This window comes from Bos taurus, chromosome 29, assembly GCF_002263795.3.
Source record: "Bos taurus isolate L1 Dominette 01449 registration number 42190680 breed Hereford chromosome 29, ARS-UCD2.0, whole genome shotgun sequence".
Taxonomy (NCBI): Eukaryota; Metazoa; Chordata; class Mammalia; order Artiodactyla; family Bovidae; genus Bos; species Bos taurus.
Genome location: NC_037356.1, coordinates 24,338,631 through 24,357,925, shown reverse-complemented (window position 1 = coordinate 24,357,925; position 19,295 = coordinate 24,338,631). Strand labels below are relative to the sequence as shown.

Sequence of the window (19,295 nt, the reverse complement as noted above, 5' to 3'; positions counted from 1 at the left end):
GAGAAACCCAGAAAATTAGTGAATATCCAACCTGTGGACTTGAGGGATGGGCTGCCTCTCTCTGCACCCTCCTTGCCCATGGGGCCAGTGTACCAGGGCTTCCATTTTACAAGAGACGCTGGAAATCAAATACGAATTCTTATGTCTCTCATTTTAAATGTTAGCAAATCAGTTAAAGTGAAACACTGATGTCAAATAAGATGCATGTGTCAGTGGGCCCCTTATTTGCAGCCTCTGCTTAGATAATAAGAAGTGGCCATTATATCCCCGCTGGTTTGCCCGAGTACCATGAATTCCTATTCCAAGTTTCCTCTCCTGTATGGACTCCGAGGGTACATGAGTACTCCCTGTAGAACAGAAGGGGCAGCTAGGCTGAATGAGAAAAAAAAATCCCCTCTAAAGATAACCTCGATCAGTGAGGGTGGGCCTCGATTCACCCTGAGCATTGAAATAGGAGCCTGACCCTGTGGTTGACTGAAATCTGATCACATAATCCATGTGGTCAGGTGTATTGTCGATCTCCTCCAGGGGATCTTCCCGACCCAGGAATCAAACCCATTGGCAGGCAGGTTCTTTACCTCTAGCACCACCTGGGAAGTGACGTGTATTGTAGAAAGAAAAGAAAAGAAAGTAAGTTTAGTTGCTTAGTAGTGTCCGACTCTTTGCGACCCCGTGGACTGGAGCCTACCAGGCTCCTCCGTCCGTGGGATTTTCCAGGCAAGAATACTGGAGTGGGTTGCCATCTGCTTTTGGTGGCTTTGCAAATCCTCTGGGACCATCTTAGTTTCTCAGAGGGACTGTTATCAAGAGCTTCTCTGGGCCTGTCCGACATCCCTTATTAAACCATGGAGTGGTTGAGAAGGCCAAGGGGCTGTGGAATCATTGATTAGATGGCCTACTCATTGCGGGGTGGGGACCTGGGGGCTGGGGGACCTTTTCAGTGCTCGGGAAGTACGGCCCCTGAGGTTTGGGAGCCGAGGCTGGTCCCACGCTTGGTGACTTCTACTCTACCCTTGTGCCCAGGGGGCCCCAGCTAGACCAGGAGGGGTGCTGGCCCCTTGGCTTCCCCAAGCAAGTCCAGACACTTGGTTGTCAAGTCTGCAGCCCTCTAGAGCAGCAGTCCCCCATTGTTTTGGAGCCAGAGACCAGTTTTGTGGGAGACAGTTTTTGCACAGGCTTTCAGGATGATTCAAGGGCATAACATTTGTTGTGCACTTCATTTCTATAGTTGGTACATCAGCCCCACCTCAGATCATCAGACATTAGATTCTGGAGGTTGGGAACCCCTGCTGCAGAGTCTGGATGCTGGCTGGCCCTTGGTTCAGGTTACAGAAAGACCTGCGCCGCCCCCGCCGCCGCCCACGGCTCTGTGACTTGCTTGTTGCAGAGTCGAGGGGATCGTCTTGTCTGTCATGGTGACTCATGGTCCCTGATGCAGCCTCCTGTCCCCAGGAATGACGGTGCCCGTTTGCCCTCTGTCCAGGGATTCAGGGGTCGCCAGGCCGGGACTGCTTCAGGGGCCAGCAGCCACTACAGACGAGTGCCCGCTCCCTTCCATTTGCCGCTGGTCATCTGTCTTTGAATATGTTCCTTGAGTAAGGACCAGCTAGCCCTGTGTTTCCATTTCAGCCAACCTCAGCCCCAGGACGGGCCCATCACGTCCTGAACTAAAATGCACAGCAGCATTTTCTATTCTTTCTGTACTGTTTTTTTAAGTTATAAAAAAATCTATTGGGATGCATTCTCATAAAAGAGTAGAACAATATAAAAGCACATACAAAATCATCCTTGGCAGTTTAGAGTTTCTGTTAGTGGTGTGTTCTTATATAAAAAATCAACCTCTGTAATGCCTGTTGGGGGAGGGGGGGCTGCATCAGGACCCCCAAGGCTGTTGGACTTGTTACACTGCTCCGGGGCAGCTGCTGATGATGGTGGAGCTGATGTAGTCTTGTTCAGAGCCTGCCCAAGGCCATAATTAATTTTTTCAAGTCGAAGTATAGTTGTATTACCACCTCATGTTAATTTCAGGTGTACTACACAGCGATTCAGTTACACACACACACACACACACACACACACACACACATACACACACAGATATATATTCTTTTTCAGATTCTTTTCCCTTATGGGTTATTATAAAATACTGAGTTCCCTGTGCTATACAGTAAGTCATTTAGGGCCATAATTAATTAAAAGCAGAGTAAATTCAGTTGGTCTCACTGCAGACAGCTGTGGGCGGGAACCCTGATCAGCAGACCCCTCACAACCTGATCTAATCCGGCCCCTGGTGGGGAGGCTGGGGGATGCTGGGATTTTGTTCCGGGCTCCCTGGCTCTGCAGGAAGAGAAAGCCTGCAGACGGCCACCTCCCCCACCTCCTCCTTCCTTTCCCTGCTCCCCTCCCTACCCACCCTGCCCCCATCACTTCTCTCCTTTCAACTCGCAGGTACTTTGTGCTGAAGATTTCTGCAGGGATTGAGTATCCTGGTGAGATCAGGTGGCCACTAGCCTTCTGCCTCTTCCTGGCTTGGGTGATTGTGTATGCTTCCTTGGCAAAAGGAATCAAGACTTCAGGAAAAGTAAGAGTCTGGATTTACCCGAGAGGAAGCTCTGGGACACCCAGGGCAGGTTGTATGGTGGAGCAGCGGAAGGGCACTGGGAAGAGAGTCAGGGTCGTGGGTGTCATTCTCCTTCTGGCCCTGAGTAGCTGTGGGGCCTTGGGCAAGTGACTTCATGCCTGTCTGTAAAATGGGATAATAGTGCCTTTCTGCCCAGGAGGTTTTAAGGGTTAAATGAAACAGATGTTCTCAGGGCTCCTAGGGGATGGCAGGGGGTCAGTGATGGGTTTTCTTCCTTTCCTTTCGGGCTTTCCATTCAGTAGATGGGAATCCCCAATATGCTTCAGTCACTCCCCCGAAACTCTAGAATCACTGCTCTGGCTTTCTGCATCTTGTTCTGGCTGCCAACTCAATCACTGCTCCTCCCAAGGAGCTGGAATAAGATCAAAATTGAAAGTGGATTCCTTCTCCTCGCTGCTGACCCCTCTGCATTTCATACCCTTTCTCCTGTCTGGAGCCTAACACTCTCCCATCCCATGTGCCCCCAGCAGTAAAGGGTGATGGTCCTGCCAGCGGGAAATTTTTTTTGTCGAGCACATGCTTGGCCCCTCTTGCTACGTAGTCACTTGGCTGGCCCTTTGGAGGTGGTGAAATCCCTACCCCAAGCTTAGTTCCAGGGCACAACACGCAGGGCCTGTGGGTAACCTCAGGATACACAGGACCTTGTAGTAGGGTCCCAATGTTTCCCCTCATCTTCCTGTTGCTTTAGAAAAAAAAACCATTAAATGGTTAACCAATCGCTTTGATGACAACCAATAATATTTAATTACCTTAAGAGTCATTTGCATGTTTCAGAATGAAACCCAAACTGTCTCAAAGGCCTAAGGAATAGAATGTGATGGTGGACTCTGAGTCCATAGGTTGTGGAGTTTGACATGGTCCAGTTGTCTGGGTCAGGTCTTAGTGTGGTCACAATGAGAAGCAGCCACTTTGGAAGGATCAGGCCTCACAGGGCCGAGGGCCTGTGCCAGCTTTCACCCGCTGGGCATGCTTCCCAGCCCCCACCAAGCCCCCACGTGACACCCATCAGCGACACGGAGCGGTCTGTCTTCTCCCAGACACGTGGACAAGAGTGTGAGGCCTCTGGTGCCCTCCATGTAATCTGGTTCCACATGGGCCTGGATGGTGGATTCTGGCAGCTTGGTCAGGATCACCTGAGCCGGGTGGGGCCCTTGAATATCAGGTGGGGAGAGAGCCGGCCGGGGTTCTAGCCCCCCAGCCCTTCCCATGGTGTTTTCTGTGTAGGGACATCTCCACTTGGGCCATGAAACCTGTCTGGGCTTCACATTTGCCCTTAGCTTTGATTTATCTTTTTGTCAGTAAGTGGAAAGCAGATTTTCTTTATCTTAGCTATTTCAGGAGCTAACGGTTTTCTCATTTCCAAAGCGAAGGCAGTTGGACGGGGTGATGTCTAAGACTTGCTGGCTCTAATATGATTCTGTCAGAACACCTGCTGGCTGAGACACAGGCACTTTTCCTCTCTGACAGTTCCCCCTCCGTAAAATGAGAGCTGGGATCACGTGACCCCTGAGGACCCCACTGACTCTGAATGAGTATTATGAGACTGGAGCAATTGTTTTTCTAGGCCAACAAGAAAATGGGGAAAATGTTAACATACCTTGACTGTAACTTCCCATGAGTCCCAAGGGTTTCCGGGTCTCCTCACCTTCTGTGACTTGGAACTGAGCTTCGACTGGGAATGAAGGGCCAGATAGGAGGTTGCTTAGCAAGAGTGACCACACCTTTGCTCAGCCAAAATTGAACTGGCAGGACCATCACTTATAGCTGGAAATGGAGAGAGGACAACTTCAACCATAATCAAAGGCCAGACAGGTCTCTAGCAGGATAGGCTAGAAGGTATGACTGGTGGGAGAAGAGGTGATGGTGAGGGGGATAACACCGCCTTCTTGGTGACCCAAGGAAGGATGGCCTGCTGGCTGTAGATTCAGACCAGCCTGAGTTCAAATCCCATCTTCATCACTTTCTAATCGCGTAACTGTGGACGAGCTATTTAACCGTTGGAACCTCAGTTTCCTCATCTGTAAAATGGGAATAATGGTTCATCCCTCATAGAGCTGTTCTAAGATTAGGTGAAAGTTGCATACCTGGCATATAGGGAGCTCTTAATTAACACTAGCTCTTTTCATTTTTGTGGTATTGATGGATTGAGTGGGTACTGTGCCATACTGACATCTTGAAAGCAGTGGCTCTGGTGGGAAAAGGGGAAGAGAAAGGAAACTTTGTTGCCAGGCAGTGTACTTCTCTTGTGTTAGTGCCTTCAGTCTGCCCAGCCCCCTGCTAGGTCAGGACATTTCTTCCCATTTTACAGATGGAGAAGCTGAAGCACATCAAAGTAAGTCGCCTGAGGTCATACAGCTGCTAAGAGGCAGCCCTGGGCTTTGAACCCAGGTGTTTCCCTTTAAAGCCTAGACTCTTTCCCCTACATGTCCTCTCCCAAGGAGAGTCTGTTAGGAATATGGAAGTGCAGAATTCTAGACTCATCGTTTGCACTGGGGGGATGAAAGTCTCCCCACTATGAATCAGGACCCTTGCACTCCTGCCCTGTTCTGCCATCATCAGCTCTCATTGCCAGCTGGGCAAGTCCCAGGAGGCACTTTGTCCCTTCTTCCACATCTGCAAATTCAAGGGTTGAGGAGTATTTTCTCTTAGATCGGTCTTTGTTAATCAGTCTGATTTTTAGGGGGATGGTGTCAGAATCAGTTGTTGGCATGATGTAGACGTTAATCCTTGGGGCCAGATATCATGGACTCTCTCTCTGAAATGAGTTTTGAGTAGCTTTCAGCAAGTAAGCATTTCTTTTAGGTCTGCTAACTTATCTTTCTGCTTCATTGAGAAAGATTTCCAACTAGGGATCAGTAATTAATTTTTAAAAACGAGGAATACTGCCAGAAATAATGTGTCCTGATTTATTTTCCTGCCCTGGGGTGTGCAGATATTAATCATGAAGCTTTGTTTGGAAACACGGTTGCAGATCCTCATTATAGCAGGCTTCTTTGTGATTGAAGTTCCACCAAGACTGTCATTTCTAAGCAACAGAGATGTCCTTCTTCTCTTGCAGCAAGATAAGCTCAGGTCCTCTTCTTCAGGGTCCTAGGAGATACGGGTAGCTGGTTGCCTTCTATGAGACCTCAGTCTCCCTTTGAGCAGCTAGAATTCCAGAGTTTGGTGCGACCAGCAGGCAGCCCGAAGGTCAAATGCAGCCCATCTGACCTCTGGGGCTGCTCTGCTGGAGAGTTATGGCAAGGACACAAAGCTTGCTTAATTAGCTGGCACAGCCTTGGGAGGGAGGTGGCCTTACCACCTGTTCAGGGCTCCCATTGTGAGGACGATGCTGCCAGGTGTCAGCCAGCATGCTCGGATCAACCCGTCATTGTCACTCTGGCCAAGTATAATTCATTACTGTTCAAGTTTAATGCCTCTGACAGTCCATCCTGAAACAGGTGCATTCTGAAGTCCACACGACACAGGAAAACTAGCTGTGATAAAACCTCCACAAACACCTGACTCACACCGGAGGCATCCCCAGGATTTAGACATGAAACTGTGCACCCTTTCAGATCACGGCAGTCCCCATCAACAAACTGAGTGCATCATTCCACACACCAGGGCCAGACCTGGTGCGGCGGACAAGTGCCTAGGGTGTGACATTTAAGGCAGTGTTCACACTCAGGTTCCCGCCCGTGCCGGGTGGGCCGGTGAGAACGAGTGCTTCCTTGAATTGTGCACCTGGGTGGTCCCTTGCCTCACCCGAGTCCCCGTCTCTCACATTTCTGATCTGGTGGCTCAAGGACTGGCATTAAAAGGAAGGAAATAGGTTTTGGAGTTAGAAAATGTCAAGTCTGGCTCTTGGGTCCAGCTGGAAGACCTTGAGTGAGATATTTAACTCTTTGAGAGAGCCTTAACCCAAGCCTCAGTTTTCTCCTCTGTAAAATGGGACTACAAAGAGCTGGTCCGTGGCGGGAGCTCCAGAAACGGTTGTGTCTGAGCCCTAGCAGTCAAGTGGGAGCAGCGTCTCAGGCGGTTAGACCGGTGCTACTCTTGGGGTCTTCTTCTGCCGGACCCCACTGTTTGCCTCATCTCCCTCGCCCCCTCCCATCCGCACCTCCCACCGGCCCCATGTGATCAGGAGGTGAGAAGGATACTCCTTAATTGTCACCCTGCCCCTGCTGTCTTGGTGGGGTGGGGAGGTCAGACTGCTCAGGGCCCCGCTGGCCCCTGTAGCGATCCTCCCCTCAGCCCCATCTGACAGGTGGGAGGACAGCCTGGGTCGTCCTGTGGGAGTGATTTTCTCCTGAGACATCAGATGCCTTTGGGTTTCCCTGTGTGTGTGGAAGGGGAAGGAGAGAAGCAAGTTTGTGGGGATAGGAGGGAGCAGGCCACCCCCTCACAGGCCCTGGTAATGCCAGTGCCTCGGGGCAAGGACGGAGGAGGGACCACTGTCACGGGGGCAGGGAAGAGGCCCCTGGGGGGTGGTGGAAGCTGTGTGGAGACAAGGAGACCAGCCCACGCCTGGTCTACAGACAGGAAGACTTTGGCCTTGACAAGTAATTGGGTTTAGAAAGTGAAAGTGGCTCAGTCGTGTCCGACTCTTTGCGACCCCATGGACTATACAATCCATGGAATTCTCCAGGCCAGAATACTGGAGTGGATAGCCTTTCCCTTCTCCAGGGGATCTTCCCAACCCAGGGATCGAATTGGGTTTAGAGGAAGAAATACCTCCTCTTCTTTCCTTGACCTGCAGCCTGTCCTATTTAGCTGAGGGCACCTCTGCCCATCAGCTGCTGAGGCCAGAACCTTTGGGGTCACCCTGAACTCCTCCCTGCCTGTCTCTCTCACTCCACATGAAATCGATCAGGAAGTCCTGCTGCACAGCGTATCTGGTTTCTGACCATTTGTCCCGGCTCCTCTGAAATGCCCTGGGTGGAACCACTGCTGTTCTCTGCCTAGATTGCAGCCATGACCTCCTAACTGCTCTCCCTGCAGTAAAAACTCAACGTAGCCACCGGGTGACACTTGAAATATTAGATTGTGTCATTCCTCTGCCCAATCCTCCCTGTCTTCACCCCCGTGCCTCCAGGCCCTACAAGGTATGGCCTGTCCCTGCCCGCCTCCCCTCCCCCGACCTCCTCTCCCATGGTATTCCCACCACACTGGCCGCCTGGCTGCTCCTAGAAGATCAGCACACTGCCTTCTTAGGGTCTTTACTCCTGCGGTTCCCTCTGTCTGGAATGTTCTTCCGGATATCCAGTTGGCTCACTCTCACTTCCTTCAAGTCCTGGGCAACTTCTCAAAGAGGTCTTCCCTGTCCACCCTTTAATATGGCCATGTTCCCAGCCAACCTCCCCAGCGTGTGCCTGGAATGTATTAGATGCTCAAAAATATGTGTCCAAATGTACACATGTGTGTGTATTTATTGAAGAACTAAGTAACCGCAAGAGTTTTATCTTCATCTGAAACTGTCTCCCAAGCCGTCCTTCCGAAGTCCTTGGGTCTGGTCTCGTCCCCTGAAATCCCAGTGGCTGCCAGGCTGGAGCCTCCTGCCAGGCCCTGGGGTCTGTGCAGCCAGTGCGTGAGAAGGGGGGCTCTGTATCCCTCCTGGGGGCAGGCCAGGGGTGCCCAGGAAGGCAGACTGTGGGTGGGCACAGAGGGGCTCTGAGCCCACAGTGCTCAGTCTGTGCCTCCTCCCAGTCATGGATGAGTGAGGCCTGGGTGGTCAGGGATGGGCGCTGAGCCTCATCCTTCCAAGTGTCGTCTGATGCGCTTTGGGATGTAACCGGCTCGTGAGCTGAGGGTTGCCGGGGTCATTAAATTCAGCACTGGTGAGTCGTGAGCAAGATGGAAGGGGCACTTCTGTTCCCAGGGCCCCAGGCCTGTTCTGCGTTGTCTGGATTGTACCACCCTGCTCTTCTAAAGCCCCATGAGGAATATGCAGTTGTTATCACCATTTTGCCCACGTGGACACTCAGGCTCAGGGAGGTTAAGTCACTTCACCAGACGGCCCAGCTCGTAAGTGGTGCAGCTGGGACTTGAGCTCAGGAAGTGCAGAGTCAGAGCTCTCCCAGCCCGCTCTGCTCTCGTCTACTGGGTCCTGGTCCCAAGCCCGTCCTCCACTCCAAAGTCTGACCGACAGAGAAGGAAGGTGCTTCCTCTTTGTCCCTGTTCAACCACAGCCCCCAAATTCTGTTGGTATTATTTCCCAAATGTTTCTTCGTTCTGCTTCTTCCCTTTGTTCCGAGCCCAGGAGCCTCTGTTGGCTGGGACGCAGGGCCTCCCTGACCTGGTCCGTGTGTCCAGCACCCCTTGGCTCTTAGCCCCAGCTGTGTGCTGTGCTCCCAGTGAGTTTAGGGCCTGGGCCTCACCCCTGCCTTGCCCCCTTTCTTCCCTCGCCTTCCTACTGGGCGTCACCTCCTTCATGTTGCACTTGGCCTCTAAGATCCAGGCGGGTGTCATCTCCATGCATCTCAGAGCTCCCGGTGGGGCTCCGTGCCTGCCCTGGACTTCACAGTGTCCTGTTTGGAACTGCTGAGCCATTATTCAGACATTGGCTCTGGGTCTCCTAGGTTGAGTTCCTTCATCTTTATGCATCTAGGACTTGGCACAACTCCCAGTTGATAGTAGGCCCGTGATAAATGCCTGTTGAATTTAACTGCATTTAATGACCATCTGTCACTAATCAAGTGCTATGCTCGAGGCCCATTTAATCCTCACAGTTATTTTTTTTAAAGAAAGGTGCTATTATCCCATTTACAGATGCAGAAATTAAGATTCAGAGAACTGAATAGCTTGTCTAAAGTCTCATAGCTACTCAGTGCCAGAAGGCCAATTTCATTTGAACCTAAATATACCAAATTCTAAGATCATGCTTCTTTCGTGTCACTGGGCTGCCTCAGTTAGTGAGTGTGCATAAATAAGGATGGAAAACTTAAGCTAAAGAAATTAATCTCTGATGGTGGGATTTGGGGCCTCAAGCTGAGGGTGAGCTAGGTGTTCAGGAGGAAGAGGGCATATAACATTTCTCGCTCAGTTGGTTCTCAGGGAGTTAGCCATTTCTTAATCACCCTCACAGCCTTGGACGTCCCCCTCGAGACTTTATTTCTAGCTCTCACTGACTCAGCTTTGGTCACAGTGTCTTTACCGCGTCCCCCATCCTGGAAGAGTTTAGGGGAAAATAGCCCATGAGGCGCCCGTGTCCAGATGGAGATCGCACTCTGCCTCTCTGCGGCGCCTCTGCTCACTGCTGCCCCCGCGTGGTGGTTTTTGCAGGTGGTGTACTTCACGGCCACCTTTCCGTACGTCGTGCTCGTGATCCTTCTCATCCGAGGCGTCACCCTGCCTGGAGCCGGCGCTGGGATTTGGTACTTCATCACGCCAAAGTGGGAGAAACTCACAGACGCCACGGTGGGCCTCCGATTTCATTCATCAAGCGCCTATCAGGGGAACAGCACATGGGGTTGGGTCCCACTCTGGGACTCAGTTTAGCAGAAGAGGTCAGACCTCCTCTCCCAGGGCAGCTCACTGTTAGCCTTTACAAACTCCTGATGATTTTGAAGTGTTACGGTACTCAGGAAGTTTTTAACGAGAAGCGAGCAGCAGGGGGTTTCAGATCACTGGAACAGTTGTCCTACATCGGGGGTTGCTGTGGAAGTTGAAAGGAAGAATGAAATTCCCTTAATAGCTTTGGGTTGCCTCATGCCCCTTATCTGTTGCTAATTATAGTGTGTTGGAAATGGGTTTTGCGGTTGAAAAATAAAGGCACTTAGACAAACTGCAAGCAGTTATAATTTAAAGGGCTCAGACAGATTTATAAGAGCCAGCACACACTTATACTTTCTGTTGGCATATTCAGTACAGGCATGCTGCTGCTAAGTTGCTTCAGTCGTGTCCGACTCTGTGCGACCCCAGAGATGGCAGCCCATCCCTGGGATTCTCCAGGCAAGAACACTGGAGTGGGTTGCCATTTCCTTTTCCAATGCATGAAAGTGAAAAGTGAAAGTGAAGTCGCTCAGTCGTGTCTGACTCTTAGCGACCCCATGGACTGCAGCCTACCAGGCTCCTCCATCCATGGGATTTTCAAGGCAAGAGTACTGGAGTGGGGTGCCTTTGCCTTCTCCCAGTACAGGCATATCTTACTCTAAAATCTCCTAGAACTCCATGTGAAGGGGTGATTGTTTAATAAGAAATGCATTTTCTCTCCGTAAAGAAAATTCTGCTTTTCCAGAAGATTTTAAGAAAGCATAGCTAGAATTGAGTTTGCACACAAAGAAAAACCTCCAGATAATGGCAGCTTAAACAAAAGTTTATTTTACTTGGAGGTACTACAGCAGTCTAGTGGTAGATAGTCAGACACTGGTTGGGTGGCTCCATAGTGCCCCAGGCTCCTTTCTGCCCCACCATCCTCAGTGAATAGCTGCCATTTGGCTGCCAGGGCTCCAGCCATCATGTCAGCATTAGCACAAAATAGTGAGAGAAGGGGGAGAACACCTTCCTTCTCTCTTTAAAAGAGAGAAAGCCTGGAAGTTCCATATAATACTTGATTTTTCTCATCATTGGCCAGAAACGAAGTCAGATGATCCTCTCTCAGGTGTGCCTCCCCTTGATTCTTGGAGATGGTCATTTGGCTGGATGTATGCTGCTGCTGCTAAGTCGCTTCAGTCGTGTCCGACTCTGCGACCCCGTAGACAGCAGCCCACCAGGCTCCCCCATCCCTGGGATTCTCCAGGCAAGAATACTGGAGTGGGTTGCCATTTCCTTCTCCAATGCATGAAAGTGAAAAGTGAAAGTGAAGTCGCTCAGTCGTGTTCGACTCTTCATGACCCCATGGATTGCAGCCTACCAGGCTCCTCTGTCCATGGGATTTTCCAGGCAAGAGTACTGGAGTGTGTTGCCATTGCCTTCTCCGGGCTGGATGTATGGCTGCCTTTAAATAAAACCACAGCTTTGTTACCAAGGAGCGTGAGAGAATAGAGGTTGGGGTAGGCACAGACTTTGCTAGCACATATCTTGCATATGTTAAGCACAACTTAAAAGCCAGATTTAATTTATAAAAATGATAGGAAGTCATTATCAAATCATATAAATCTCTAGCTCAAACTCTTGAGTTGCCTTCTGGAGTTTTATGAGGACGATTAAATTGCCAAGACAAACAAGAGGTGCTGTCAGGCAGGTTCCCGGGGGTGGCACTGGGAAATCCACTGTGTGGTGGCAGTGGAGCATGCTTTCCTTCGAAGGTGGGGGCTACAGAATTTCACATTTTTAGTAAATTGTAATCTGTGAGAATGTCAGCTGTAAACAATTTTGCTTTTGTATCCATGAATATTTTTGCTTTTGCAAATTGTTTTTCATTTTGAGACGTTTTCTAGCTGAAGAAAGGGCTTTTCCTTTCTGTATGGTTTTATGTGGTAGGGCTTGCCAGCATGAAATGTGCACATTTACTGAGTTCCTCTCCTCTGATTAGAATGGAGTTAGGGTCTCCCAGGTCAGTCACTGCCGCTTTGGTTTCCAATGCAAACGACTGCGTGTGTTTCCCATTTATGTTGGTGCCCGCGTCATCCTGGCCTGATTGCCTCCCGCCTCCCAAGCCTCAGATCCTGTGCATTGGGAGCCTCCTCTCCCCCGGACCAGCCTCCTCCAGTGACATTGAGTCTTCCCCTTTCTTGCCTCCCAGGTGTGGAAAGACGCTGCCACTCAGATTTTCTTCTCTTTATCTGCTGCGTGGGGAGGCCTGATCACTCTCTCTTCTTACAACAAATTTCACAACAACTGCTACAGGTATGTGGAGGCACTTCAAGCCCCAGAGGTGGCTGGTGAGCGGGACTAGGGCCTGGGGACAGAACCTTGGGCTGAGTTATCACGTGCCTGAGGCCACAACCTCACATTTCACCTGAGATAGGGCCAGGCAGTTGTCTCTGGAGTGGAGGAAACCCCCTGCTAAGGCTGAGCTGCTGGCCCCAAGGCCTGGCCTGGCCCCCAACTTGCACCCTGATTCTGACCCTTGGGATGGACCTGAATTTCTCTGGAGGTGCTGTCCCACTGGCTGTGTCCTGGCATAGTCATTTGTGAGCTCTCTAGTCCACGGAGACAGCTGTATGGCAGTCGTTGATGAAGTATGGTCATACGCCCACTTGATAGACATTTTTCTAGTGAGCCCTATGAGAAACGCAGTGTGGTACAGTTGAAGAAGTACCGTGGTGGTGGCTGTGTTAATTAACTCGATAGTGGGAGCCCTGTTTCATGCGTATGTTTATCAAATCATCACATTACATACTTTAAATATGTTAAAATATATTACAATTTTATTTGTCAGTTAAACCCAAAGTCATGCAAACTTTGAGTCCCCTCCCAGGTTTAAGAAACAGAACCAGGAGGTGTTGGGCATTGGGAAGTTACATTTCCAGACAGGATCCTCAGGTGGTCCTGGTGTAGGGTGGCACTTGGATGGGGTGATTTTAGGGGGCTCCAGAACCCTGAAGACATGAGAGAGTCCGTACAGCCCCTGGAGGAGGTGACATCTGAAAGTTAAATCTGTCTGTGACAAGCAGTAGGAAGATAAGGTTTGTTCTCTTGAAGGGCTGATTAAAAAAAAAAGGAAAGACGCTTGGAGTCAGACAGACTTGCATTTATATTATGACTTCACGATTTATTAAGACTCCAAGACATGGATAAGAAACTTCACTTCCGTGAATCTCCATTTTCTAATCTGTAAAATGCAGATTATAACATTTTGTTGAGGATAAGAGATAATATATACAAAAGTCTCATGGTGATATTTTACACACAATAGGAGCTCAGTAAACAGCAGTAGCCATCATTCTTATTTTTAGTCATGCATGAGATCTTTCATGAACCAAGAGGAAGAGATTACATGTAAGCTGTAGCCTAGGTTGGCTGGGATGGCCTCACACAAGTGCTGTCTCTGCGGGCCAGATTTCAACAGGTGCAGGGGAGCAGGGCATGTCTGCAGGTGGGGCTGAGTGGGGCTGGGGATGACGGAGATACGGGGGGAGCAGGCTGACGGCACTGCAGCAGGGGTGGGCTCATGGGGGCGGGAAGGAATTGGGGCCTGAGAATCCGCTGAGGAGAGAGCCTTTGTGTTAGTCTCTGGGGGGCTGTTGTAACAAACAGTACAGAGTGAGTGACCTAAACAATAGAAATTAACTTCCCCACCACCTGGAGGCCGTAAGTCCAAGATCAAGACGTCACCAGGATGACGTCTTCTGAGGCCTCCCTGCTTGGCTTGCGGCCAGCCGTCTTCTCCGTGAGTCTCCCATCTGGTCTCCTGCTCACTGCGCACCCTTATCTCCCCGCTTATTGGGCCTCAGTCATATTGGATTACCCACTCCAGTGTTCTTACCTGGAGAATCCCAGGGATGGGGGAGCCTGGTGGGCTGCAGTCTGTGGGGTCGCACAAAGTGGGACACAACTGAAGTGACTTAGCAGTAGCATATTGGATTAGCGCCCACTCTCATGACTTCCTCTTACCCTAAGTACCTGTTTAAAGACCCTGTTTTCAAATACAGTCACATGCTGAAGAACTGGGGATAGTGACTTCCACATACACATTTGGGGGCCCGCAGTTCAGCCCACAACAGCTGGTATACCAGACTAAGGAGTCTGAGCTTCTTTGATCATAGCTGCTTATTGACTTATAGCCCACGAGAATCAACCTGAGCACCCTCAAAGGGGGAAGCGTGGCTCTGTGTTGTGTTAGAAATGAGGCTGTGTGGTGTGGCTGAGGGGCAGGAAGACTGGGTTCAAACTGGAACTTACTGTTGGTGAGCCCATTACCTTCCCCTGGGTCTCAGTTTCCTCATCGGTAAAAGGCCCTGATGCTGGGAAAGATTGAAGGTGGGAGGAGAAGGGGACGACAGAGGATGAGATGGTTGGATTTGAACAAGCTCTGGAAGTTGGTGAGGGACAGGGAAGCCTGGCGTGCTGCAGTCCACGGGGTCACAGAGAGTCAGACACGACTGAGTGACTGAACTGAAACCAAAGGGCTGGACGAGGCAGATGGTGTCCTGAGCCCTTGCTCCCTGTCTGGCTTTGTGCGGCCCAGGCCTCATCTGGTTCTATCCTCACAAGCTGTGAGCGAGATGGGGTCATTGCTGGCATTTAAAATAGGAGTGGAAAGAAAGTGACCTAGTCAAGGTTATACCTCTAACATGGAGAGAACCAGGACAGGAATTTGGCCCCATGGCTCCATCTAGCTGTGACCCTTCTTTTGGGTCTAGGATGGACAGGGCAGCCCGGGAATTGCAGCTGCATGGCCAGCAGAGGGCGCTGCCTCCGAGCTGCTGGCTTCTCTCCTCCCCTCCAGGCGTGCCCATCTCAGCCTGTGTGCAGGAACCCCAGGCTGTTCTAAGGTTTGGGGGCATTGGGTTGGTCCCGCTGCCTTCTCTCATATGTGGTTCCTGTCCCAGACTCTGCAAAAGGCCCCCATCCCTTCAATTTCTGCTCTGATGGACAGACTTACTCTGCTACTGCCAGGAGGGGAGACCTGCTTCTATAGCAGAGCTTTGTTCTGGTGCTTATACACTCAGCCCAAGGGAGCCTGTGGTCAGACTATTTCCTTGTGAATAAGAGAGAACAAGACCAGCCTACAGCGAGCACCTGTTTAGAAATGGGTGTAGACACAGGTGTCCACTAACACATTCGTGTGTCCCTCCCGTCCCTTCCTCCGTACAAAGCACAGCTGATGACCTGTCCCTTCCCCCCAGGGACACGCTAATTGTCACCTGCACCAACAGCGCCACGAGCATCTTCGCCGGCTTCGTCATCTTCTCAGTCATCGGCTTCATGGCCAACGAACGCAAGGTGAACATCGAGAATGTGGCCGACCAAGGTACCGTGTGGCCGTCGCCCTGCTGTTGTGGGCCAGGTTCCACTTCACATCCTGAGCTTCTCACTTGTGCTGCTGTGCTAGGAAGCTGTCCTTCTGGGGCGGGCTGGAGAGGGGGCAGCCTCGGTCCCCCTTTGTGGAGGGGCCCAGAACAACTGAAGCGCCTGCAGAGTTAGAGCTGGTCGGTCCTTACCTAGAGGGGTGGCTATAAAAGCCCTTTCCTGCTTCCCTCTCCTCTCTCTCTTTTTAAAAAATATTTATTTGTCTGTGTCGGGTCTCAATTGTGGTATGCGGGGTCTTCATTATTCCATGCAGACTTAGTTGACCCATGGCGTGTGGGATCTTAGTTCCCCAACCAGGGATTGAACCCATGTCCCCTGCATTGCCAGGCTGATTCGTAACCTCTAGGCCACCAGGAAAGTCCCTGGTCCCTCTCCTGTTTTAGCTAAGCTCCAGCCTATGTAAGGTCTCTACCTGTTAGGCATATGTAGAGGATTCTCTAAGCCATCCAGCGCTCCTGCAGCTGATGTGGCCACAGCCTGCCGCAGGGTGGCATCCCTCGCCAAGGGCTCTGCAGGCACTGAGCTAATGCTTATTAATAAGAGCGGCCTTCTGCTGACAAAGCACAGGTCATAAGGTCTGCCATGCTCTCAGGGCCTTCTGCTGAGTTAGCAATGCAGACCTGCGGTGTTTTCCCCGGCGGGTGGAAAGGTTGGACGGTGGTGGAGGGAGGGCTGTGGGATAAATGTTTACTCTCTGCCCAGGTGATCCATCTGTTAATGGCTAACACTTGTGTGGTCTCTTTGGAGTGTACAGAGGGCTATCATTTTTTAATCTCATTTAATCCATATTTCTAGCACAGTATTTTGTAGAGAGTATGTAATACTTTTACTGAACTTTGTATTTCCACCCTGCCTCATTCTACACAGGATTTGGGTGTTGAGCGGGTTTTGGTGATGAAGGGGTTTCATGGTGGCATCGTCTGTCACTAGGGTCACCCTCTAATCAGGCGTTTAGGAGATGCCTCGGGGTCGGGACCGTGGCTGGGGCCGTGGCTGGGGCGGAGGGGACGGGACTGTCTGTGGGCTCTAGACCACCCAGACTGTGGACCTGTCTTGTGGCTTCTCTGTGCAGCTGTCTTTCCTCAAGGAGCTCACTGCAGACCTCAGGTAATGGCTCAGACGGCAGCGCAGGGAGAACTAAGCCTCAGCTCACCTCCTTGGTGGGCTGCTGTCTCCCTGTGGATAGGGAGTCACCACTTCAGCGGGGCTGATAGCACGCTGCGGGCCTCCAAGAGTTAAAGAACCAGCTTGTTCCTGGGGGGTGGGGGGTAGTTATCTCTCCCTGGAGAGAGTGTTGAACCCCCAGGGATTTTGGTCCTGCAGCAGTGCACTAAATTAAAGGTCCCAGAGCTGAGCCAATGCCCTTCCCTGGTTGGAGAGTTTAAAACTCCTGGGGAGGAGGGAGGTGGCAGGGGTGGGGGATTCGGGGGTGGGGAGAGAAGCGAAGGCTTTGTCTCCAGGGTGCCTGTGATGCCCAACTGCCCATATTTCCTGCCAGCAGGGTGCCTGGAGCAGCTGGGTCCTACCCCACTTTCTGGCAGGTCTGAGGTGTTTCGTTATTCTTGAGACATTACTGAGCTGTGAACCGGTGAACCAGTTGAACCAGTGGCTGAGTGGTCAGAGATAGTGATTCCTGAGACATGGCCATGTTAATTTGTTCTTTCAAGCGCTTTCCTACCCCAGGAAAGGGATATGGGGCACAAGTTGCTAAAACCCAAATTAAATTTTTATTTTCCTGTACGTACAAAGCATCAAACAAATGGTCCAGGTTTCCTCTAGAATTTGCCCTTTCTAGATTTTTTTCATTTCCTCTGATTCTAACAGGGAGAGGAGCTCTTCTCATGGATTCTAACATGTTGTGTTCATACGGTGGACCCGTGAACAACGCAGATCTCAGATACGGGGGGTTAGGGGTGCCGAACCTCCGAGCAGTCAAAAGTCCCAGTTATAATTTATTAATCAGCCCTTTGTAGGTACAGCTCCTCTGAATCTGAGATTGCTTTGCATTCATGGATTCGCCCAACTGTGGACTGTCTTGTATTGTATTTATTACTGAGAAAAATCCACGTGTGAATGGAGCCTCGCAGTTCAAACCTGTGTTGCTAAAGGAGCAGGTACTTGGTAGTTTCTCATCGTCACCAGCAGACCCATCAGAAGTGGGTGTCATCCCCCACTGGGGAGAGGCAGGGGCCCTTGGAGTCTTCTCCAAGACCCACGGGCAGCTAACCCTGCTCATTTGAACTCACATACTTTATCGTATGTGATTTGCAGGCTTGTCTGATTCCCCTGGTATAATGCGGGCCCTGCAGAATACAGGACAGAGATTTGGGGTCAGGCCTGCATTAGGTGCCAGCACCATGCCCTCCTCGCTAGGCGACATTGGCACGTGAACGTTCAGTTCATTTGTGCTGATCTGGCATTAGTGACTGTGCTTTGATATTCAGTCCAAAGCTGGTTCGCTTTAATAACCTAACACTAGTACATTTTATTTAGAGCTCCCTTTTAAGAGAGGCTCAAAGTCACTCGGAGAAGGCGATGGCACCCCACTCCAGTACTCTTGCCTGGAAAATCCCATGGACGGAGGAGCCTGGTAGGCTGTAGTCCATGAGGTCGCTGAGGGTCGGACATGACTGAGCGACTTCACTTTCACTTTTCACTTTCATGCATTGGAGAAGGAAATGGCAACCCACTCCAGTGTTCTTATCTGGAGAATCCCAGGGACAGAGGAGCCTGGTGGGCTTCCGTCTGTGGGGTCGCACAGAGTCAGACACGACTGAGGCGACTTAGCAGCAGCAGCAGCAAAGTCACTACCTCAAATCTTGGCTGTATCAGACTGAGGGTGACTGAGGGTGGATTGGTATGAGACCAGGCCATCTTCTGCTCTTACGATGGGCACAGGGAAGGGGGCATGGTCTTCTCAGGCATCGACTTCAAAAAAGCAGCTTCCTGGGAAGTCAGCCTGTTAGAGGCATCTCCCAGCCATCTTCACGGCTACCTGGGGAGTGCTGACTCACTGTCAGAATCCTACCCGGAGCCCTACCAAGATGCTGACCCCCCTGCAACAGGACTGGATTAGACACAGCAGGGGAACACACAGTGCATGTAGATTTCCGGGGCCGGTGTGGTAACTCCCAGGTAACCAGGCCACTGGGAAGTGCCGCCCTGGCTCCCTCGCCCCCTCATAGTACAGAGACCCTGCTGATCGAGATGAAGGGACCGTCCCACCATCTGTCTGTCCCTGGAAGCCAGTGCTTCCAAAGGCGCAGGGCTCAGCGCTGCCTCCTCTGAGAACGCATGCATGGGTGGTAGGAAACCAGCAGAGTGAGCACTCCCCGTGGGCTGCAGGCCACGCTGGCTCCAGAGCCCCTGGTTCTGTCTGCAGCGGCTCTCTAGGACCAAGGAGGCTGTCACTGTAGGTCTCTGGGGCCCTGGCCGAGTCGCTGGCCTGCCGAGCCCCTTTGGGCCCCTTTCACGGGAAGAGCCCTGAGTGGAGGGCTCAGAATAGTGCCTGGCTGTGGAGAGAACTCAGTAAGCACAGACCATTATTCTGAGCCCTTCACTAGTATCAGTACACTTAACGTTACAGAGATTCCCTGAGGGTGAGTGAAGAGAAAGTCGCTCAGTTGCGTCCGACTCTGCGACCCCCATGGACCATATAGTCCATGGAATTCTCCAGGCCAGAATACTGGAGTGGGTAGCCGTTCCCTTCTCCCAGGGATCTTCCCAACCCAGGGATCGAACCCAGGTCTCCCACATT

The 19,295-nt window shown here is 51.2% G+C and overlaps 1 protein-coding gene across 1 annotated transcript in view; it reads left to right on the top strand.

The window, feature by feature from the left end:
- SLC6A5 (solute carrier family 6 member 5) overlaps nt 1-19,295 on the top strand; it is a 56,665-nt gene that overhangs the window by 15,343 nt on the left and 22,027 nt on the right. The window contains exons 7-10 of the mRNA XM_015461176.3: nt 2,449-2,581; nt 9,905-10,039; nt 12,306-12,409; nt 15,355-15,479. Coding sequence (XP_015316662.2) covers nt 2,449-2,581; nt 9,905-10,039; nt 12,306-12,409; nt 15,355-15,479 — 497 coding nt within the window. The remainder of the gene's footprint in view (nt 1-2,448; nt 2,582-9,904; nt 10,040-12,305; nt 12,410-15,354; nt 15,480-19,295) is intronic.